General features: G+C 41.8%; 4 protein-coding genes across 4 annotated transcripts in view; 1 reads left to right on the top strand and 3 right to left on the bottom strand.

Moving 5' to 3' along the window:
- The window catches only part of uba6 (ubiquitin like modifier activating enzyme 6), a 24679-nt gene extending 24081 nt beyond the window's left edge, over positions 1-598 (bottom strand). Inside the window, 5 exon segments of the mRNA XM_027282544.1 lie at positions 33-76; positions 79-144; positions 202-331; positions 431-453; positions 526-598. Of these exon segments, the coding sequence (XP_027138345.1) occupies positions 33-76; positions 79-144; positions 202-331; positions 431-453; positions 526-598 (336 nt within the window).
- Positions 599-3081: 2483 nt separating this feature from the next.
- Positions 3082-6882, top strand: polr1e (RNA polymerase I subunit E). Its single transcript, XM_027283286.1, has 12 exons — positions 3082-3211; positions 4118-4221; positions 4301-4377; positions 4455-4540; positions 4656-4711; positions 4802-4946; positions 5025-5135; positions 5665-5761; positions 5845-5975; positions 6068-6149; positions 6236-6367; positions 6612-6882. The coding sequence occupies exons 1-12, from the start codon at positions 3148-3150 to the stop codon at positions 6775-6777; spliced, it is 1251 nt and encodes a 416-aa protein (XP_027139087.1). The 5' UTR covers positions 3082-3147; the 3' UTR covers positions 6778-6882.
- fbxo10 (F-box protein 10) lies at positions 6821-13202 on the bottom strand. The gene is made up of 11 exons (XM_019256441.2): positions 12969-13202; positions 12085-12735; positions 11182-12006; positions 10838-10987; positions 10525-10661; positions 9985-10055; positions 9716-9868; positions 9268-9618; positions 8881-9191; positions 8612-8799; positions 6821-8028 (listed from the first exon to the last, which is right to left on the bottom strand). Exons 2-11 carry the CDS (start codon positions 12667-12669, stop codon positions 7848-7850), a joined length of 2952 nt encoding a protein of 983 aa, XP_019111986.1. The 5' UTR covers positions 12670-12735; positions 12969-13202; the 3' UTR covers positions 6821-7847.
- Positions 13203-16012: 2810 nt separating this feature from the next.
- LOC104924349 (interleukin-8-like) lies at positions 16013-17895 on the bottom strand. The gene is given in 4 exon segments (NM_001303371.1): positions 16013-16535; positions 17211-17297; positions 17447-17579; positions 17748-17895. Coding segments are annotated over 4 exon segments (285 nt in total). The 5' UTR covers positions 17800-17895; the 3' UTR covers positions 16013-16522.
- Positions 17896-23591: the final 5696 nt, after the last annotated feature.

Genomic DNA, 23591 nt, shown 5'->3' with positions numbered 1-23591 from the left:
GGACGCTGCGAGCGGTCGGTCACAAACCTTACCTGATACTTTCTGAGAAAGCTGAGATCAGTGTTGTCATCCAAGCAGAGGAAGACATATCAACATGGACGTACGGGTTCACTCTGCGACCCGGGGGCACACCCCGCCTCCACCCTGTGGCCGGAAAAGTAAAAAAAAAGAGGGCGGTAAAGAAACACAGCAAGAGTTCACACATGTGGATCGCAGGAAAGAGTGTGATGTTTACCTCCTCCTCCTGGCTCAACACGTCATCTTTACGGATGAAGAAGTTGGAGCCCAGATCCCAGGTCTCACATTGCTTTGTATCGTGAAGGGTGACCGCCTGTACACACACACACACACACGCTATAAGAAACAACTCCCAACACACACACTGCATTTAAACATTATATACAAGCATGGTGTGGAGTTCGTACCTCACACCAGCCAGGACGATATCTTTTGCTGCGAAACAAGACGTCAAGTAGATTAGTGTCAAAATTAATTGTAATATATCTCAATCACCACCACACACACCAAAGATGGTGCAGTGAAGGCAGCCCACAAGCAGCACCCGTATCAGGCCTCCATCTACCAGTCCACCCTCCATACTTGGTCCATGCTGGACCTGAATGGCACCCACCCAAACCAAATCCAACAGACTGAGTTAAAGATCATCTATGGACTCCGTCATAAACTCACTCTCACATTTCAAGTCACGCACTGTTTTAAATCACTTTCCAATCTGATTCAATCAATGCACCGTCCTATTTTAACCTGTGTTTAATGTGTTGTATTTGTAATTTGATCTTTTTAGGGTTCTTTTGTTTGTTTCTGTTTTTGCTGTCTACTCTCATTATTGTAAGTCAGAAATAAAATAAAATGTGTTAGAGCCATTTTGTATACGGCATATAAGGTGATAATAATGCAGATTGAAGTTACAAGAATGCCTGTTAGTAAACAGGGTTCCCACACCTTTTCCATGAACAAATTCAAGCACTTTTCAAGCACCTTCAAGCACCAGTTTTTCCATTTTTCCAGCACCTTAAATAGGTAGCTACTAGTTGTGTTTTGCCATGATGGGAAGCGCAGCGGTGCCACTGTATGGCATAATAATATGGGTCTAATTAGCATTATTTCATATGGTGGTAGATTGCTTTTGATTTTTAACTAATTGTGAATTGGCTTGTATTCTCAGCTTGTGAGCGGTGTATTTCTCGGCAGAAACCAAGCGAGTATGATAACTGAGTTCTGCATTGTAAAGGCATCGGATCAAGCCGAGCCGCTTAGGAAACATTTTTGTTTTCTCTTGGTTTACGGAGAAGACATCACACAAATTTCAAGCATTTCAAGCACTTCACAAAAAAATCAAGCATTTCACAACTTGAAAACACTGAATTGAAATTCAAGCATTTTCAAGGAATTCAAGCACCGTGGGAACCCTGTGACTTGGACCGCCGAGCGATGTCCGCGAAAACCACGCAACCCACAAAGCTCCACACAGAGCTCGTTTCTTAGCAGGCGGTGACGTTTTAAAGCACAGAACAAGCCGATAAACAACTATTGAGAATGAATATTGTTTGTCATGCTCAATAGAAAATTTTCAAAAAATCACAAGAAGGGCGGCGAGCTCGTCCATGGGTGACTTGGGAACCGGAGGGTGGCCGGTTAAGTCCGCATGGACCAAATATGCATGTCTAATGACCAAACAACAACTTGCAAGTGATTTTGCTGACAAAGACAAACTGACAAAATATAACAAAACATATTAACAGAAAATATCTGAAAAACATATAATAATTACAAAAAGGTACATTCAGTTTTCAAGACTTTCTGCTTTCTCTTTGAGGAGGAGCAGCTGGGAGTCCCAGATAGATAGATAGATAGATAGATAGATAGATAGATAGATAGATAGATAGATAGATAGATAGATAGATAGATAGATAGATAGATCTCCTAACATTTTTGGCAAAAAACAAAACAAAACAACAACTTGCAAGTGATTTTGCCTTCAAAGACAAACTGACAAAATATAACAAAACATATTAACAGAAAATATCTGAAAACATAAATTAATTACAAAAAGGTACATTCAGTTTTTAGATAGATAGATAGATAACTGAGAATCATTTTAATATCATCCACTGTCTAAATCTCCTAACTAAACATTTTTGGCAAAAAAAACAAAAAACAACAACAACAACTTGCAAGTGATTTTGCCGACAAAGATAAACAGACAAAATATAACAAAACATATTAACAGAAAATATCTGAAAACATAAATTAATTACAAAAAGGTACATTCAGTTTTTAGATAGATAGATAGATGTACAAAAGTATATACAGCAAATTGGCGGTGTTGATTTAGTGCAAAGTAAGAAACATATGTACAATATGTAGATTATTGCAGAGTAAAAATAAAGTATGTACATGGATGTGTTATGAGTTTATCTCTCTGTTTGTTTAAATACATTTTTTCAAAGTTGTAGCTGCCCTGCCGTGTCTTTGTTAATACTTTTAAATTATAAACGGATTTGTCCCTTTAAACACACAAGCCTTAATAATAGAAATAAAACTACTAATTGCAATATGAACGATAGATAGATACAGAGAGATAGAGACATGTGCAGAGAGATTAAACATGAGTTGTAAATAGAAAACTAAATGAAATGTAAATATATCCATTACTCTGTGTAATTGCTTATTTTGTCTTTAACTTGTTTTATTTATTTATTTATTTATTCATTCTTTCCTTCTAATGTATTTTGTTTTGTTTTGATGTTGTGCAGCACTTTGGACAATGTCTTTGTATTTAAATGTCTCTCTCTATTTGTCTATAAAAGTGTGTAACTATTGATTATCTGAGAGGACAGTTCGCTCAGTAACATTATACCACCGATGTGTAAATTCTCTAAATACACTGCTGAGCTTGGATTTCACCATTTTCTGGTTAACTGGTTCAAATTTATTAAATCTGACAGGACCGGTAGAATATTGACCTACTGAACAAGAGTTTGAATACTTTATAAAATAACAAAGAACACATGTTGATGATTTTAACAGTTTTCCGGTCAATCGTCTGAGTTTTGAGTTTTGGAGACGCTTGACGAAGCCGGAAGCTCAGAGCAGTGACTCCTCTCGCCTCGCCTGGAAACAAACATGGCTGCGTGCTGCTCGGTGGTGTGTTGTGCAGAGGAGACAGACTCGGATAAAGCTGCGATCGGTGACTTTCTATCTATATGTTTGTTCACACTCCTTAGAAGAAACATAAGAACTGAAGTCTTTATTGTAGAAGCTGTAAATGTTTTTAATCTTCGTTATTTTGAACTGAATCATCTCCTCTGTCACACACGTGGCTGCTAGCAGCTGAGCTGTGTGTGTTATTGTGTGTGTGTGTGTGTGTGTGTGTGTGTGTGTAAAGCTGCATCACACAGTGTCATTCATAAATGTGTCTTATATTGTTAGAAGCTGCTTGCATGTGTGTGTCATCCTTAGTGTGTTAAGAATAATATGAAACAGTGATGGAAGAAAAACCAGAGTGTAGAAATACTCTGTTAGAAGTAAAAGTACTGCATTTAAAATTCTACTTGATTACAGAAAGAAAAGTCAAATTTATTAGCAACAAAATAAACTTAAACTAAAAAGTATTGACTATGCTGAATGAGCTATATTATAATATTCAATTATAATCAATGCATTTATATTATTATATTATTATTATTATTATTATTAATTATTATTATTATATTATTATTATTAAATATCACTATAATGTTGTAATTGGTAAATGTGACATTCATATAGTTTATAGTTGGTGTATGCATATATATATAGATATATCTATATATATATATATATATAGAGTATATATATATATATATATTCTGTATGTATACTGCTGGATAAGTGATGAATTTCATCAAGGGATCAATTATTTGTCACTTATTTGTTAATTATAATTTGCATTAATAATCTGAAGCAGCAAAGTAACTAGTATTATATATATTCTCCATATAATGGAGTATAAGTATAAAGTAGCCAATAAACTTTGGATAAAAGTGTGATTATAAATGCACCGTACAGGATTTGTGTGTCGACATGTTCTTCATCGTGTTTCTCCTTCTCACAGTCCAGTTTTCAAACGGCTGCGTCAGAAATGCCGACAGACTCGACTTCAGCATGTACAAAAGCACGGATGAGAAAAACCCGAGGAGGAAGAACCGGCGGATGTTGGTGAGAGCGCTGCAGAGCGTCCATCATGCTCAGTACTCCTCTGCACTGTGAATGACTGACGTGCCTCTCCTCTGTCTAGGTGGCCGAATCAGACAGACTGTCCTACGTTGGAAATAACTTTGGAGCGGCGTCTTTGAAATGCAACAACCTTTGCAAGTAAGTTTACGTATCATATTGTCTGATTTATCCGCTGTGAAGAGGATGAATGAGCGAGATGTTTGCCGTCTCTTTAGATATTATGTGGGAGTGTTGAACAAGCAGACCATGCAGATGGAGGTGCACAGCGCTCAGCTCTTCAACATGCAGCCCGTTATACCAGGTAAAAGACAAACAATCGCATGTATTGCTTAATAAACTGATTAATACGCAACATTAAAGCTGTTCATGAAGTCTACACATGAACTGCTTTAGCGCGAGCTTTGTTTTTCCATCAGGAGAGACAGCCGACACTGCAAATCCTCAGGACACGACTCAGACCTACAGAGACAAGGTGATATATTCTGTCCCGTTTCTTCTTTTCTTAGAATACGTGAAGACTGAGATCGAATAAGAATGAACTTGGTGTAAATCTCGTCTTTAGGTGGACTCTCTGATTGAGGCGTTTGGCACCAACAAACAGAAGAGAGCTCTGAGCTCCCGCAGGCTGAACCAGGTGGGCAGTGATGCCCTGCATGAAGCAGTGGCTAGAGCTGCCAACACTGTGATCGACCAGAAGGGCTTGGAGGGTAAGCTTCACGTTGTACTAAGTCGTGTTCTCGCGCCAGTTTGCTCATTGTGATTTTCTAACGAGTCTCTCTCCTCAGCTCTACAGCAGGAAGTGGCTGAGACCTCCTCCCAGGGAGACATGGCTCTCCACCTGCCTCCCTGCAACGCAGACGCTGACAAGCCTGAGGACGTCTACTCGTTTGACAGCCGTATCCTTCATTCTGTGTGTGTGAGAGCTGACGCAAGAACACTAGTGTTGTGGAGAAACTGCTGAAGTCAAAGGTCAGTGGTGAGGTCAGGAGGGAAGAAAGTGTTCAGGAGCCTCTGATGTCGAATTAGAGACACTCTCAAAGTTCATCAGAAGTGCCTGAGTCGGTTTCACATTCTGCCCAACTCATCCTGGTGGATCGACCTCAAGATAAAACCACAAGTACTACACGCCCAGAATTAGTCAAAGTCTTTACCCATGCAGGTGTTATTGTCAACATATTCAACGGCCAGCTATCTATTATGTCTATGAAGGCAGCAACAGGTCTCTTTGACCCTGGACACCACAGTGTTGAGATAGACTGGCACCTACTGTTCCCAACCAAAGCCAAACAACTAATACTGCTGAGGACCCCAAGGCCCACACGTGACCTTGTGTAACCTAAGGACAGAAAATTCCAGAACAGCTAGATGTATGTAAAAGCTGTAGCTGGATTTGTTCGGGTCTACGTCCTTAATCATGACCCCCAGTCCTGAGTCCAGCAGAGTTTGAGGCTTTGGAGGAGGCTGGTTCCAAGATGGCAGCACTCACCTCTGAGGAGCTGCAGAAGATGAGAGATGGCGAAGGGTAGGGTTACGAAACAGTCGGAGATATTAACGACATTTAGTTTCGTTGCGTTCTAATTTCTGTTTGTGCTTTATTTACTGAAGGCGCTCGTGTGTCGTGAGGCTCCTGGAGCGCATGCCCGCTGAAGGCGAAGCCCGAGACAAAAAGTCCCGCTGCGCCTTTTACATTTCTCTGCTCCTCAAACTGCAACGGCAGAGAAGCATCAACCTCAAGTGTGAGTCATCTTGTCCGCCTTTCATCATACACGTGTTCGTACACACTCTGTCTGGAGCACAGACCCATCCTGATTTATGTTTGCATGTGCAGTCGGGCAGGAAGAAGGCTGTCCTCGCATCATTCAGAACAAACTGCTGAGGACGTTCACTGCGGAGACTTTCAAAGACGGCAGGTACGATGTGACGGAGCCTTCGCGTCGTTATCTTGCGTACGAACCCTCATCGAGTGTCACTTTTTCACCTTGTCCTTCCCTTTCAGAGTCCAGAATATGGTGTCTTCATCAATGCGTGTCAAAATAGCAGCGTACTGCCTGGCCCTGATGCTGCATATGGATCACATGACGGCTGACCTCACATTACTGCACCGCGACCTGGGAATCACAGAGGCCAAGTGAGAGGGGAAAAAGGCTGTGTTTGTATATTGTGTTTCAATATGTTTCACTAATGCATTTCACCCTTTGAGACAATTGAACTTTGGAAGTAGCAAAGATCATTAAGGTTAATGGTGTGGACTCATGTTACATGATTAATCGTCACATTTTGATATAAATAAGATAAGAGATGAAACACTGTCAATATGAGGTACAACAGAAGAACTCAGTAGGTGTCTAACCTGGTGTGTGTCTTCCTTTTAGGATGATTGAAGTAGCAAAATCAATGGGACTGACTCTAAACAAACAGCCCCGAGTGAAAGCTGAAGACGCCGCGCTGCGAGACGATCACAGGGAGGCCTCTCTTGTCCTGCCTCTGGTCAAGTACGATCAGTTCATGGAGAGACGGAAACGCAAGAAAATGCTCTGAAGAATCTGAAGAATCGCGGACTCTTAAAGAATTGTAAATGCCACAAACAAGAACTGTTTATTGAAGCATTTTGTAGACAAATAAAGTGGTGAGCTTTGAGTTGTACATGATGTCGTTACTTGATGCTGACTGTGCAAGTGCAAGATACAAAGGAAAAAAGAAAAAAGCAGAGTGATGAGCTGACTCTAGATGAGAGGAAACATCTAGCTGAGACAAAGTCAAAACGTATAGGCACATTTGTAGACAGCACATATTGCACACTGAACATTATTCCTCTTTCTACGACTGGCTGATTCCCAGGTGAGTCTGTGCCGCGCAGCCCGTAGATCGTGTGTGGAATGATGAGTCGTCCTCCCTCACTGAATTTCACAAAGTCAAACAAGTGCATCATATTTTTAAAAACACGGAGGACGTGATGGAAAGAAGAAAACACAGACTCACCGGGAAACAGAGCAGCTCTGTGCAAGAGGCAGAAGCTTAAGTTTGGCTTTGTTTTTTTTGTTTTTTGCTTTTTTGCATATACACCTCACACTATGACGACTCCTCCTCTAGCTACAATCGTCGACTTGATTTTTTTTTTTAAGTTACACAAGGCACAGCTTTACTTTGTGACGTGGTTGAAGCTGGCATCTTGGACACCTCTGGCTCCTAGCTTAGAAACGTGCACGTCCTAACCTGTGAGTCTCAGAAGCAAAACCGACAAGTCTACAGCAGTCCTGTACTGTGGATATGAAGTCTGCATGTTAAAGAACACGGTTAAGTTAAAGCTTTAGTGTGGAAATGGTTGTTTGACTCGGATGTGATGTGATCAAGCTTCACTTCGTTAGTTCACGTTTTGACGAGTGCACTGGAGTTTGAACAGAAAGTTTACAAAAGTCTGATTTCGGATTTACAAAATGTCATTCCACCCTAACTAACTAACCCACATCGGAACGTGGACGGCCCCCTTTAGTGGTTATACTCGGACAGTTATCGTCCGAGTGTTCCTCTGTACGACACACACCAGTTCAAAAGTGCTGACCTTCGGGGAGCGGACGTTCGTGTTGGTTTTTCTAAGTGCTCGCCAGTATTCACAGGATGGAGCAGAACATGCTGCCGCTGTGGCAACCGCTCTCTACAGTGGCGCTGATCCTGGTTGTCATGGAAATTCCAAGTCTGGAGGGATATTGGGACGAGGAGAGACCGGAAGGGGAGCTGGCCAGTGGACGAGGTGGAGGGTTATCCAAGATCCATGGAGGAGCAGATGTACAGCTGCAAAAAGCAAAGAGAAGAAAAAATGCAACAGCAAATAAGAATCTTTCTAATAAAATCAGGAGCAGTGCTGATGTTAAACCTGCAATTATTATTGATTTGGCCAATAAGTTGTTGAACACAACTTTTAAGTTGATAAGTTTAGACCTGTTCATTTGGATTCCTGCTTCAGCCACCTGGTGAAAGTCCAACATTCACTCTCTGTCATCTCTACTTACTCATGAGGGAAATATCTGGCTCTTTAGATGCCAAAATGTTCAACAGCTGTTTTTCTTATTGTATCTGTCTGTCATTTGGTGCTGTTATTGGAATTTTTTAGTACTTTTTCACTGATAAAAGCTGCTTCTGTGGACAAAAACGCCACCAGTGTGAGCTAAAACAGTAAAGTTGGAAGCCTGACAGCTGAGCAATAAGCTTGAAAGTCAGAGGGAGATGCAGATTCAGGTGATAATTCTTTGTAGGTTCACCACCCTTTCACACTGGCTTCATGTTGTCATAAATATAAAGATATAAACTGCTTTGCAGACAGTAAAGTCACTGTGGTCTCTGAATCTCTGGCACTTTCTCTTGGTTGCTTGGTTACCTGTTATTATGCCTTAGAACACTGTTGTTGCGTAACACGCAGCTCTCATTGCCAGGATCTGTGTGTAGCAGTGTTCTTTTGTTTCCAGGGTGACCCTGGAACAAGAGATTGTCGTGGACGACACCTTTCACCGGCCCCAGCACAGCGATGCCGCAGCCCTGTGCAGGTTGGACGCGGTTGCGCAGAACCTGAAGATAAAAATGATAAAATCATGAATTTATTAAGGAGCTACTGTATGTACAGTGTTGTATAAGTACTGTCAATCTCACCTTGATGTCAGCGCTGCCAGAGACTTGGATCCCGTATCCACGGTTTCCAACAACATCATTCTCCACGATCTGCCCGGTGCCACTGAAACTGACACCGTGGCCACTGTTTTTATAGATGCCGTTGCCACGAAGCTCCACCCGGCAGTCCTTCTCCACCGTGACACCACCGCGGCCGTTGTCAAGAATGCAGTTTGTAACCAGTCGGGTCAGCTGACTGCTCTGCAGCACGGCGATGCCGGTGCCGCGGTTACTGTTCACGAGGTTGGCGAAAACGTTCAGGGGCTCGCTGCTCTTCACGTACAGGCCGACCGCTGCAAAGAGAAAAAGACGGGAAGTGAGTGACGTAGAGAGATACCTTCTGTTGCGAATAAAACATCTATTGATCACCTCCGTTGTAGTTCATGCAGTTGCTCTCCACCAGCGCCACGCTGATGGAACGACGGGCAGAGTGACGCTCGTCCTCGCTGTCCAGATCACTCTCCCACGCAAACAGCTCCCCCTCTTCGTTCAGGTTCTCCTGCCCTTCCCTCCCTTCTCCTTCCACCCCCCTCCTTTCCCCGCCGCCTCCGTCTCCGCCGAGCCCTTCCTGCCCCGGCCAGTTCCCCTCCCTGGCGTCGATGTTCTCTGGGTCCTTCCTGCAGAACACCGCCAGCCCGTACATACAGTTATGGGTGATGTAGTTTCCCAGGAGCTGCGGGAGGCTGGACGACATGACCCACACACCGCAGCCTTTGTTACCTGAAGAGACAGGAGGGAGAAATGAAACATCCGTGCTATGGCTGGCAGAGATATGAGCTATTATACGCAAAGATAGATGTATGATGAAGTTACACACAGTATACTTGATTTCCCTCGATAAGTCCGCGGCCTCTCTCTCCCACCACGACGCCGTCTGAGTAACCATAACAGATGTAGTTGTTCCTCAAGATGGGGTCGCCTCCCCGACGGATGTCCACACCCCCCCACTGGTTCTCTTTTATCACATTCTCTGGAATTAAAATAGATTTATATGTGAGTAAAATCAGGTTTCATACACAAACACAAATGGTGCTCTTAAATCTGTAAGTGGCACATCCGTGGGATGGAAAATGTGGAGTTACACACCTGTTATCATCCCTCTGCCATTCTCGTTTATAGCTATCCCCGCCGCCTGGCCCTGGAAGATGTGATTCCCACTAAGAGCGAAAGTGAAGAGAGAGAACGAGTGGAAATATCGAAACAAGTTCAGACATCACGTAGCCGTCTTTGCAGGAGCATTGGGCAAGGCTTGCTTATTCATGTTACATTACATCATGCAACGCTTTGACTGTGAAACGTTGGTTACGTGTGCGCTGCAGCAGTCGTGACGATCGTCTGGTTCTTGAGGTGATATTGTGAAATTGTACAAAACACGTTTAAATATGGAGGCTTTCAAGGGCTGGATTTAAAATGCTGCAAAAACATACTTTTATAGAATCTCAGTCTAAATGGCAATACTTAGAATAACAAGTCAGACATGGCTGATGAAGAAGAGAACCGAACAATCGAAGCACGGAGAACAGAGCGCTCTAATGAACATGCTGTGTAAACACAATCCTAAGCAATGAGAGGAAAACATGAGAGTACACACTCCTGGCCAACTAACATATTTGTACACCCACCTACCTGACCACAGGATTCCCACTGAAGAGGATATACACGCCCGCCTCCTTGTTGTTAAAGATCTGGTTGCTCCGAATTGACCCCTTCCCATTGCCAAGGACAACAACGCCTGAACGAAAACCGCTGTGGATTTTATTGCACTGTGGGGAGAGTAAAAACAGAGCAGACAGTCAAGCTACATTTGGAAATGTACATACATTAAGTCACTGATAAGACGGAAAAGACAACGCCATGTTGTCAGTGGACCTTGTGTGTGCATGATTTTGTCAAACGTGGGTAAAGATTAGACCTCGAGAGGCAGCGAAGCAGCAATTACCACAATGGTAGGGTTAGCCCCTTTACGGATGTCCAGACCCGCCTCCCCGTTCGAGTGGATGTTGTTCTCCGCGATGAGGCCCTGAGCCGACAGGCGCAGGAACACCCCCGACGCGCGGCACTCACACACCTCGTTTCTCAGCATCACTATCTGAAGGAGGGCGAGAGAGGAGGAGGAGAGGGAGCTCGAGTGACACTCTGGACAGGAAACGGCTGCTTAATTACTCATGATGCGAGGCGCTTCTTCACCGAGATACAAGACACGAGAGGCTGTAAATGATTGAACATGTGAAATTCAAATGTGTTAATTTGTTGGATTAAAAACGTGTTTATGACGTTATTTACTGTGGAGTTCTGGATGCAGCGGACAGCGTAGTTCAGCCCACGGAAAACGTTGCCCTCCAGCCGAGCTTGTCCGTAATTAGACAAATGCACACCGCCCTTCCCTTCCCTGAAGAGGCAGCGTCTAAGAATACAGCCAAGGGTGGATGCGGCCAACATATGAGCCTCTGGGTCCCTGTCCAGCTCCTGCTTAAGGGTTAAAGGTTCAGGGGTCACAGATGGGGGATCTGGGGAGGAGGCCGGTGGCAGAGAGCCGTCTTGCCGAGGCTTGAGCAAATGAGACAGGCCGTGTTGGTCGCATGGGATTTTGTAATCCAGCGTAAACAGGCTTTTGGTGTTCGCTCCACCGTCTTGGTTCTCCTCCTCTCCCTCGCTGCAGTCTCCGTCACTCCAGCAATCTTCAATCACCGTGCCCTGACACACCGCATCCACCCCCGCCCTCCTCTGCCAGTCCTCCATGTTCACATGCTCCTTTTTGACATTGGAACCAGGAGGTTGATGCCCAGCAGTGGAGCCGGCCAGATGCCCGCCGGGAGGGCTGTTGTTAATCCCAGACGCGCTGCACGATGGAAACGTCCTGGCCAGGGCGGCCAAGTGTTTACAAGCCCAGTTCCTCTCCGAAACCGGAGGACCTTCGATAGTCACAGAGGCCGTGTCACTTCCAGAGAAGTCACAGCTGTCGAACAAACTGAGGACGACACCCAGCAAGTGGGCAGAGCTGCCCTGTGAGAAGGAGCAGAAGCGAGCCTGGCAGGTTCCCGGGCCTCGGACTTGCAACTGAGCCCCCTCGAAGTTGCAGTTATCTAGCTGGACGTGACCCCACGACGTCTGGAGGAAATCAAGGAGAGAATTGTGAGCAAGAGAGATAAACAGGCATGAAACCATCATTAAAAAAAAGTTCTTTACCTTGTAGACCACAGTGGAGAACCAGGGCGGCATGAAAACCAGATTACACAGCCTGGCCGTGGGGCACTGCTGCTCTATACACACCAGGAGGGCCACCTCGCCCAGTCGCCCCAGCCCAACCAGCTCCACCGGCACCTTCAGCGCCACTTCAGCCTGCTCCTCATACACCCCTGGATGGAGAACCACACGATCGTACGGACCCACCACCCCGAGGGCCCCACAAAGGGTCTCGAACTCGCACCCGGGCCCCACATGCCAAACCCTGCGGTCCTTCCGACGCCGGAAAAAGAGCAGACATGCAGACGACTGGAGCTCTGGCCCGTTCTGAGTCCAGGTACGGGTGGCTAAGGTGTGCTGCTTCAGGGCCTCTCTCCAGGACGGGGGCTCCAGATGAGGCTGACTGGGCCAGTTGGGGTGTCTGCACTCGGGGCACCCTAAGCAGAGTTGTCTCCAGCGGGTGTTATCCAGGGAGAGGATCAACTCCCGCCAGGCGCGGCACACCTGGCAGCAGCGGCCCAGGTCAGGGAGAGGAAGGTAGGCTAAGATAACCCTCCACAGCTCCACGGGGAGGCTGCCCACCTCCATGGCAGCAGCAGCAGAGGAGCAGGAGCAGGAGGAGGAGGAGGAGGAGCTCTGTGACGGGAGGGGCACCTGGAAACAGTCACAGGCGCAGTTAGGGCAACAGGAAACCGTTTGCGCCACCCGTTACACAACAATAACAAAGATGACGCCATGCACCCTGCACCCTGTGACCATGAACCACCAAACCAACACGCATGCTGCGTTCAAAGTTTGCCACGATGTAAGCCGGGTTCGCCAGCTACGTAAGATCTTGCGTAACTAACGTTAGCCACAACATCACCGAGCGCAAATAAAAGCCTTACCTTTCACCGGCCTGCCATGCTCACATGGATCAACACATGCCTCAGTGTCTCAGGCTTTACGTGTCCGTGACGGTCACGCTCCTCTGACCGCTAACACACTTCATAACAACAGCGCGTGATGACCGGAGATGTGCCATCTCCAAAAAAACCGAAAAAAAAAAAAAAAACATGGAGCTCCAGTTTACGGAAAGAGAGAGAGAGAGAGAGCTGCACCGTCTTCCGCTTCCCATGAGTGGGCGGAAACCTTGTGGAAGTCCTGCTGGTGATGTTCAAAAAATAAATAAATAATATATAATATGTATATGATGCTATACACACAGTGGGTGGTGCTTTACGCACCATCTTTACCGTCACATCTCCAGCCTCCAGCAGCCAAGCCTGCCCTGGTAAAAGTATGAACTCAAACACTGTGAGGTTAAACCTCCACCCCATTCCTCCATCCATGCACTATAACAACACTGCAACATCTTAAAAGATTAAAATGTAAGATTTAATTTTGCATTAATCCCTTAAAGAGGATGGGGGATATACTGTTATACTGTACAAAAAATAAAATAAAATAAAAAGTATGTATATACACGGTGAAAAACTGCAAACCATGACAGTAAAAGACAGTAAAGATGTTTTATTGTATTTAATTACATATTTTACGGTCTTTTATTGTCAAGGTTTGTCAGTTTTTTACTGTAAAATCCATAGACATTTTAAAATAAACATGAACTCAACAGTACAGTACTAATATGGTTTTACTGTAATATTCGAAAAGGTTATATCATGTTTTGTAAAATTCATTAGACAGTTTTCTACTGTAAAAACAGCATTTATTTTTTTACAGTGTACAAGTATTACAAATTCAAACAGGAGCACAATATATACAAAAATGCATGAGATACATGCAGTAGAATAACAAAGTCTAAGGTAATTAAGTATATGATGTATAGCTCTAAGCATGTATAAATATATACACATGAACTCTCCGTGCAGTAATCGTGTTCAGAGAGAGAGTCAGAGCAGGTTATGTATTAATGTCCATCATTCAAATCAGCTGTTACAGACTGGGTCTACATCATTATAAAGTGTGACAGCAGTGGGCAGTTTGTGGAGCATCCCTTTTAAAACATCCAGCTCCAGAGCAGTCCCCAGCTCAGAGCCAGCCTTCTTCATCAGCTGCAAAGAAGATTGCACTTGTGGAAACTTACTGCACACATTTAAGAACCTGAGCTTCAGGAGTCTGCTCTGTCACTTCCCATAGACAGCCTTAGTGTTGCATTTCCTGTCCAGTCTGGACCAGTAGTTCTCCACGACCTCCACGTCTTCACCCTGAAGGAAACTGTGTGTTTTAACTGGGGGGATCTCATAGTTATTGTAAGGACATAAGGGATATACTGGTATTAATACTAATAATACTAATCAGAGGCAATTGGTGTGCAGATAAGCATGAGAATTAGTTGGTGAATGGTGGGAACACCAGGACAGATGGGAGTGGCTGCTGAGTCGGTGCCAAGCAGTGCAGTGAAGTAAAAAGGCAGATTTGGGATTAAGAGCTGATTTATGTTGTGACATGTATTTCATCATGTGGTTTATCTTCTTGGCTTTTCAACACTTTGATTTATTTTCTTAGCCCAGAAAGAATTTCATTGAACCACCATTTGAACAACAATAGATTATATCCTTATGAAGGGAAAAGGTTGACGATGCTCAGATGAGTGACGCACGTAACATTTACACATATAAACTGAATCCTGTTTCATCAACAGTTTCCCATGTTTTCATTGTCTGCAAGAATGTGAATAAGATAGTAACCCTGTGAGGTTGTAACACCGTCAGCTCCCTCCGGTTTCAGCACTGATAACTCATTTCCTCACTAGTGCTTCAAGAACATATAGAAAACATGTGTTTTCCGCAGGTGTAAGAACAAGAAAGGACCACGATGATGGTTCATTTTTAGTTTATTGACACAATGCTATGTTGTACAGAGAATTTGGATAATGGTTTGCAAACGACATGTGTACACATGCATGAACGTATATATGTATATATGCGTTTGTGTATATGTACAGTATATAGAAATATATGTACAGAAGATATAGTCTATGAATCGATAAGTAGAGGAGAAGTGTGTACTGCTCCTGCTCCTTGTATCTTACCTAGACTCTTAAACAATATAAAGATGGACATGTCAGGTCAGGTCAGGTCAGGTCAGGTCACTTCTTGAGTAGCAAACTAGTTCAATTAAGATTTACTGAACATAAATGGGCACTTTAAACTGTTAACATAGCATCAGTGGTCTATTTCTGTCATTGATATCAAATGGAAATAAATAAAATCAGTAGTCAAATTCACTTAAGTGTCTTTAGAATAAACAACATCGTAGAAAAAACAGATAACCTCTACATGAACCGAATCATTTACGTCACTGATAGGTAATTGCACTGCCAATAGCCAAACCAGGAACAGAGCCAACAACAAGATGATAGTCATGTCAAACAGGCTCTTACTCGCTTCATGTGATTAAGGTCACTGTAAGGCAGCCAGATGTTTTTCTTGAAAATCATACAACGAAAGTGTGTTGAACTTTGGAGTCATGTTGCAAAATCATGAAGTGATGTTTGCTGGCTGTGTGTCAAGACTCAGCTCTTATTGCGGCCACACAGGTTGAATTTCAGCCCAGGCTCTTTCCATCTAAACAGAGCTGAGAAAATATCTTTAAAAAATTAAAAAATGACTTTTACAGCCATGAGGGATTGAGGGACGATCATAGTCCCAATGGTGTGCACCTTTGTCCAAGAGGTGGCGATGTCCTTCCACTTGGAATTTAATCTGATCCTGTAGGCGTGCTGTTTTACGTGATACAGCCTCGATATACACTGTCTGAAACGTTGTTTTACAAGTCGTATGTCAAGTACATTTTATTATGTTTTCTCCATCAAAAAGCAAAAAAGATCTCCCACAAATAACCGAGAATGTTTAGCAGAAGAGAATCACATTATTGTTTATGTCTCAAAAAAGCAGGACATATAAAATGTAAAAGGGACAGAGCAGAGTTTAGGAAGACAGTTTCATTTATTTTAATTGAGTTTGTGCCCTTTTAAGAGAGCAGGTCAGAGAAAATGAGCTCCATTCTGCAAATGTTATGTTGGATAGTTATAGGTAAGATCAAATGAAACTTTACATCAGGATTTTTAGCATTATGTTTGATGTGACTTACACAAAAGAGCCTAACTGGATGTGTAGCATATTACATTCACAAAGATTTTTAAAAATCATGGATTTAAACCATGAATTATGTCGCTTTACTCTTCCACTTACACTACTGACTGATGAGAAATCTCAAAAGAGAATGACTGAGAGTGACACCGAGATATTTCTTGTAAGCAATCTCACAATTAATTCAAAATCAATGTCTTATTTTTGGATGAAAATGTACATAACCTTGATCAATTCATTATCCATTAAGCCGTTCCTCCACCTTGAACTTTGAATCAGTAGTGATGAACGTGGGTCTCTGAATGGAACTTCTTTCCATCTGTGCCAAATCTGGGAAAGTTTGTTTCTCACGGTGCCTGCCTACAGAGTAAAAAAGAGAAAACTTCACTTACACACATTGGCGGTAAATGACTATTTGCTGAAGTAATTAAAATATTTTGGATTTTGCGGCCTGAAATTGAACGTGATCTCAGATTTGTTTTCCATTAGTGCCTGGAAAGTTTCTGTCGCCTTGTTTTTTTAATCCCTATCTGGCAAGCCTATCCTCCTATCTATCCTATTTTCGTGTAAACACGATGAGCAACTGTTTATATATCTGCCATAAAACAGTCATTGCCTCTCCACACACACAGCAGTTATTAAAGTTTACTAAACTAAAGCTGACTAAAAACGAAACTAAAAACTGAAACCTGAAGTCTGTTTAGTTCACTGAAAACTAAAATGCACTAAAAATATAAAAATGAAAAATGGTTTGTCAGCATAGTATAAATGAAGAGACACTGGCGCATTACAGACTTGGATGTTTGTGGGATGACAGCGAGCCAATTGGCTGCACAAAATGTGACTGTAACAACTAAACATCTGAAACAATAAAAACTGAAGTGAACTGGGCAAACTCACTCTGGAAACAGCTGCAAACTAAACTAAATTGAAAACACCAAAAAGAAACAAGAATAAAAACTAGTGTAAAAAATGTAAATAGGATCTGCTGTATATCTATATCTATTCACAAAAATGCACTGAAGATGAACTTACTGAACCATTTTTTTCTTTAGCACTCTTCTGACCCAGCGGGCGTTAGGGTCCAGACATATCCTTCGCCCATCCTTTTTAAGAGTGGCACTGCAGGATCAAAGACAGGTCCGGGACATCAGATACAGCAATGTTTCCCGTAAGACGTCGTATTATTACACCAGAGCAATTAAAAAACACAGGTATTCACCTCAGGAAGCGTATAAATTAATAGAGAAACTGTTGAACTTTGGCCTTACATAATCTCAATCTCGTTGCAGTGGGAGCTGGCAGGAATCACCTCCACTTGTCCTATGTAACGTCCGATGGGTTTTTTCTCCTTGGTGATGCACTGACATCGCAGAAGCAGTGTTTGATCTCCCAGACTGCTACCTGAGGTAGTGAGAGGTCGGAAAAGAATGTCAGAGTCTGGACAGAGACATAGTAAAGCATGCTGCTGATTGCAAAATGCAAGACCACTGACAGGCACACAAATCAAAGAGTGCGTGCACGCGGGCAAAAACTGTAAAAACAACTTATTTTTTAACAGATTGGACTCACCCTCAGGGATTGTCAGGAAAACCAGGAGTGCCACGATAGTAATGATAGACATGCTCTACAGCTGAAGTCGCCGCTACAATAGACAGTAATTTCTGAGATTAGTGTCAGTCAGCAGAGCGCAGACATTCACATTAAGCTCAGCTCTCCCCTCTGCAGTTGTGAACTGTGATGCAAGTCTCTTTTTTGCAAAGCCTTCTCATCATTTCTCCCTCCTTCACTTATTCCAAGGAACTGTTTTTTTTCCCTGTCGAGAACAAAAGGAGGGGTTCATTACTGTTCCCACACTGATATAGTCCCCTACTGCATTTTCCTTGTAAGGGTAACTAGAACAGCTACTACAGTCAGGGAATTTGGATATCTATGCCAAACAAATCTCTCTGTGTCCTAATACTACTGTGTACTCAATGTAATCATCTAATCTTTGCCAATCACCAGTCATATATCTTATGAATAGGATTTATTATTAATTTCAGTGTAAATGTGTGCAGGGTGTATTGCGTACTTGTATTGCGTACAGCTTTGTCACAGCTGTGTATCGGTTCACAAGAGGTGCAGCAGGAGGATTGCGCTATACCACTTAGAACAAGTGCTTTCAGTTGGTTTCTGTTAATAAAGCGGCGCTAGAATGGGAAACTCCAGCCCACCCACCATAATAGGAGTGGACACATACTTAGAACTCGTTTAAAGAGACAGTTAATTAGTGCTCAGCTCTGTCAACATGTTATTGTCCCTCAGTCTGTTTGTGTTGAACATTCTTTGCTTCCTTCTGCCGTCATCAGTCTACCCTCAGGTGCCAGCATGCATGTCAGTTATTGTGGTTTGGTTTTCTATGTGTCACACTTGATTTATGTATTGATTACACTCTTTAATATCGCTCATATTATAGTTTTGTACGTGCATTCGCATTGTAAGTCTCTAAGCCGCTAAATGTTTTAATTAGTATCTGAGAATGTAGTATGATGGTGTAACGGATTCATATGAATATTTTCATTGTTCTGCACGCTCCAATGATCTCAATAACCTTGAAATTTAACTTGCATATTGTGTTTTTTTGTCCAGGGAGGACAGATGAAAAGTAACCTCCCTGGCACATTTGCAAAAACTGAAAAATTTCAGTTTGCAACTCTAGTTAGTAAGTTATGACACGCCGGCCAGCTTGTTCTGACATGACGTTTAACGTCATAGGGAAGGTGTTAAACACATGTGGAATGTAAATTCCTGCAAAGTCTCCTAACCCCAGATAGATACCAATTCACTTCAATCCTCAACCGTTCCAAAAAAAACCCTGGACATTCCCGTAATCCCCCAGAGTCAGCCTTTCCTGTTGCAGTCACTTCACAGTTTTCCAACAATAACAGTCTTAACCAGCTGAAACTTATTGTTATTGTATTACAATGAAGGATGTTTATATTACAGCAGCACGGTAGTGTGGCTTTAGCATACCTATCAGCTTACGTCTCAAACACAAAGAAAAGTGAGTAAAGAAAAGACTGTGATGACGAGTCTGTGATTCATTCCTGATTTTCCCAGCTTCTGTTTTTTTGTGAGCACGTGCTTGGGTCTTAAAGGCAGTGATAGTGAATGTTATCAGGCAGAATGCCATGCAAGACAGAGCAACCTCTCTCTAAATATTATATTCTACCATGTTATGCAGTGCTATGAAATACTGTGCCATAATGCATTATAGAATGTTATACCAAGTGCTGAAGTCAATATGTGCCAAAATATATCAACAACCACAAAGTCAGTAGTTTTCACAAAGCATTTTTCATGGTGCTAGCCTGTTTTTGTCAGGCCGGACTCAAAACAGGACTCAATCGCAGAGGTGTCAAATGAGCTTATTAGATTAGAGATTATCAAAATCACTCACAAGGAGGAAAAACAACAGGCTGCAAAACATTAACTGAAGGCGCTCCAAAGAGGCTGAAAAACACTACACTATGCACTATGAAACAAAAGGACTAGACTAAGAATTTACAACAAATAAAATCACTCATACGAGGAAAAATAAACAAAAGAACACTTGAGCTATAACGCTATGGCTGTGGACAAGGAAACAAGGCTTGGGTGATCGCTTCAAAAGACGAAACACTTTGGCACGGGACAAAGGGAGACACAGACAATATCCAGAAGTGAGTCAGTCTCCATAAGTCCCCATGTTCAAATGTCCAACTTCACAGCAGAAATAAACATGTTTACAGCCTGGTACAAAAAACAGTTTTGGTCTCTGTAGCTAATTTCCCCGTTCATGACAACTGTACTGAGGGTGAATTTATATACAACTCACCTGTTCACATTATATTAAGGCTTAAAGTTATACAGGATTAAGAGCGTGGCTGTTAATGTGTTCATTCAGCGTGCTTCAGCTCCACCTACACTTCACGTCTTTACCATTCACAGTATGAAGAATTGATGTTGTATCTTGTATCCCGCATATATATGGATGTTATATACAAATCAGCAAAACCTGGATTATCAGTGGACTTGAGGCGGGCTGAATGAAGCCTGGTGGCACCCACTTGCCAATCAAAGCGTCCACGCTCTTAATCCTGCATAACTTTAAGCCTTAATATAATGTGAACATTATATTAAATTCACCCTCAGTACAGTTGTCATGAACGGGGAAATTAGCTACAGAGACCAAAACTGTTTTTTGTACCAGGCTGTAAACATGTTAATTTGACATTTTAATATTGGGGATTATGTAGACCGACTCGTCCTGGAGCCAGCCTCAAGTGGACGTTTTGGATCAATGTTCTAAGTTTCACAATGGCTCTTCAGAAACCTATGATTGACATTATGGATACGAAGTCAATGTTTTGTGCTGGCTATATTCAGTTTAGTCCAAATGTGTATTATTTGCCACATTAAAGTTCACCCACTTTGCAAATACAAAAGTTTTATATGAGGTCAGGCGGAAATTTTGAAATATCAGACAATCCATGTATCATGCTGTCACTTCATTTCCTGTGATTCCATGAACAGAGCTTCCTTCTTCTCTTTGCTTGCTCTGCAAAATGAAATCTTGCAAGTCAGGAAAGAAAGAGTTCATGTTTTATCAAAAACATTGTGGTAGTTCATGTTTTGTTTTGTTTTTTAAATCAAAAACTTGAACTACCACAATGCACACATCCTGATCCATTATATTTTAGAAATCATCTGATTTCAGAATGCCAAAATAAAGTTGGAGGAAGAAATAAAAATGTCATATATTGTTCTAACTTATGTTATATTTTCACCATCTTAAAGTATTTGGTATCAGTGTGCAGGGTTTTGTGTGCATGCTGTCTTTTCCCCCCACTTGTTTCCCGCTTGTTGCTTTTCACTTGTGCAGTAATGGTTTGTAGTAACATGTTATTACGGTAAATGATTATTTGTGTATGATGCAGGGCCACTTCAGTTTAGTCTGAGATAAGAATATGTATTTAAGTGGTTTATTCACTCTGCAGTCATGAAAGTTTTAGATGAGGTCAGGCTGAAAGTTTGGACTGTCCAAACATCGATGTATCATGTAAAAAATTTCACAATACGTGCAGCCAAAGAGCCTGCTTCCTCTTCCTGTTTATATGTGGAATGGTGTTTGTGTGTGTGAACAATTGACCCTGCTCTACAAATATTTTAGGAAAGAAAGTGTTTGTCTTTGACATTCTTGAAAAAAGACATGAACTGCTCATCCATCCAGCTGTTTATTCTGTATATAACCTTGTTATATACATGTAATAACTTGTATTTACACCCATACTATATAATTACTGTCAGTACCGTTCATACTGTTAATGTCAAATTAACACACACTGTACAATTACACCTGTAATTACATTCATACCTGCGATAGCTGTATATATCTTTATTTCAGTTTTTATTAGACCACCACCCAATGTAAAGCTTATTCCACAGCTCCCTTAAAATTAACAGCATTGGGAATTACCAATATCATTTTTTTATGTTTCTGTAATGGTTAATACACCAGTATGTTGAAGCTCTTTAACCAAAATGATATTTTTTAATGTTAAAAATATATAAAGTATTGTTATCCACGAATTTCCAAATTTACTGTTTTACAAAAAAAAAAAAAACCCTGAAATATAGCAAAGGACGTTATTGTTTCTCGATTAAGATGTCAAATTATATTCACTACATTCCTGAACAGAAGAATTAGTTTTAGTGGTTGAATGTCATGCACAAATAATTTCTGACTTCTCAGAGAAGCCCAGTGAGCATTTGGTCTTAAATTTGGGTAGAAAGGTGAATTCAGTTTGTTAATTCCTCATTCCTGTTCAAAATGGTAAAACGTCGAGAGCTCACTGAAAATGAAAGTTGTTAATCACTGTACATACCTTATAACATATTCACATTCATATCTACACTGTTATTTATATATCCCTGTTCGAATGTACATGCACTTTTGGTTAGATGCTTGATGTCTTGGTACTTTGTGCAAATCTAATCTAATGTTATTTAAGACAGAGAACTTCTCTCTAATTATACAATATTATATTCTACCGTACTAAAGTCATATGCTATGTTATGGTGTGCAATGAAATACAGTACCTTAATGCATTATGCAATGTTTTGCTGAGTTATATGAATACTGATGAAGGCAATATGTGCCAAAACATATAATCAACAAGCATAACGCCAGTCAAAAGCACAAAGCAATTTTCATCTAGTGCTTTGGACTTACACTGATATTTTTCTGGCTCTGCACCCATGTGTGCACCGATGGGTGAATAAGATTTCTGGTAACATGCTATTACCGTAAATGAACAGACATGAGGACGCTGCAGGGCCACTTCAGTTTGGCTATTTACCACATTTGAGTAGTTTATCCGCAAAAGTTGAAACGAGGTCAAGCAGAAAGTTTGGAATATCCAAACATCTATGTATCATGATATGAAAGATTTCATTATACTTCCTCTTGTGACCTGGAGCATGTTTATTTCAGGTCCCCAGAGTAAATCTAGGGGATGACCAATAGATAGATGGTCATATATTTCTTAATTTATATTAGTCACATGCTGCCCTGTCATGCCATTTTCACTTGCCTTGCCACACTCATGGTGTGAACCCCAGTCAGAAACTTTCCACTCATCACATGCTCTATTTAACCGAGCTTGATTTCACATCCGGTTAAGGTCGCAATTGTAGGTGACCACAAAAGGAAACGTACTGCGCGTATGGTTATAGACGGTTCCTGTTCAACAGGAAGTAAGAAAAACTTTCATTTCTAGAAATTTGTCTTTGTTCCACTTCAAAAGCTGAACTGTCTCCTGTTGAAGAAAAGTTTTCAGTCAGCACTAAGTTGAATTGGGGACAGCTGACCCCCGTCACTGAGAAGTTACCCCATACTGATTTCCTGGAGCTGTGTGAAATTGACGTTGTCGCCGCAGACAGACGTGCTTGAGCTTGTTGTTGTGGTTGCATCAGGCTTTAGTCCTGTAAGACGTTTTGACACGCTGCCAGCCATTGCTTTAAGAATGTCTGATGCATGAGCTACCAAATACATAACTTCATTTGTCACCTATGAGTGCCAGGGGTGTCATAATTACCTTGCAATAATATGATTTTTATCTAGGACGCAGGAATGTACAATGTACAGTAGTCACCTGTGTGAACTTCATCAGTTAGGTAACTGACTCGCCATCTTTGAACTAAAACACAATGTCAAGTAGCTGTTCGAGTGTAAGAAATATATATATCTACTTAAAAAAGTTAAGGCGGCAGATTACAAACAATATTATTCATTAATTATAACTATTCATATTGAGTTAATATAAATGAAATGAGACTCTTTATAGTAATCCATTTAATACAAGGAGATACAAACAGAAAAGGGGATTAAAT

The sequence above is a fragment of the Larimichthys crocea genome, chromosome X, assembly GCF_000972845.2.
Source record: "Larimichthys crocea isolate SSNF chromosome X, L_crocea_2.0, whole genome shotgun sequence".
NCBI classification, from domain to species: domain Eukaryota; kingdom Metazoa; phylum Chordata; class Actinopteri; family Sciaenidae; genus Larimichthys; species Larimichthys crocea.
Note: the sequence above shows the minus strand (reverse complement) of the source record. Positions and strands in the feature narration are given on the sequence as shown.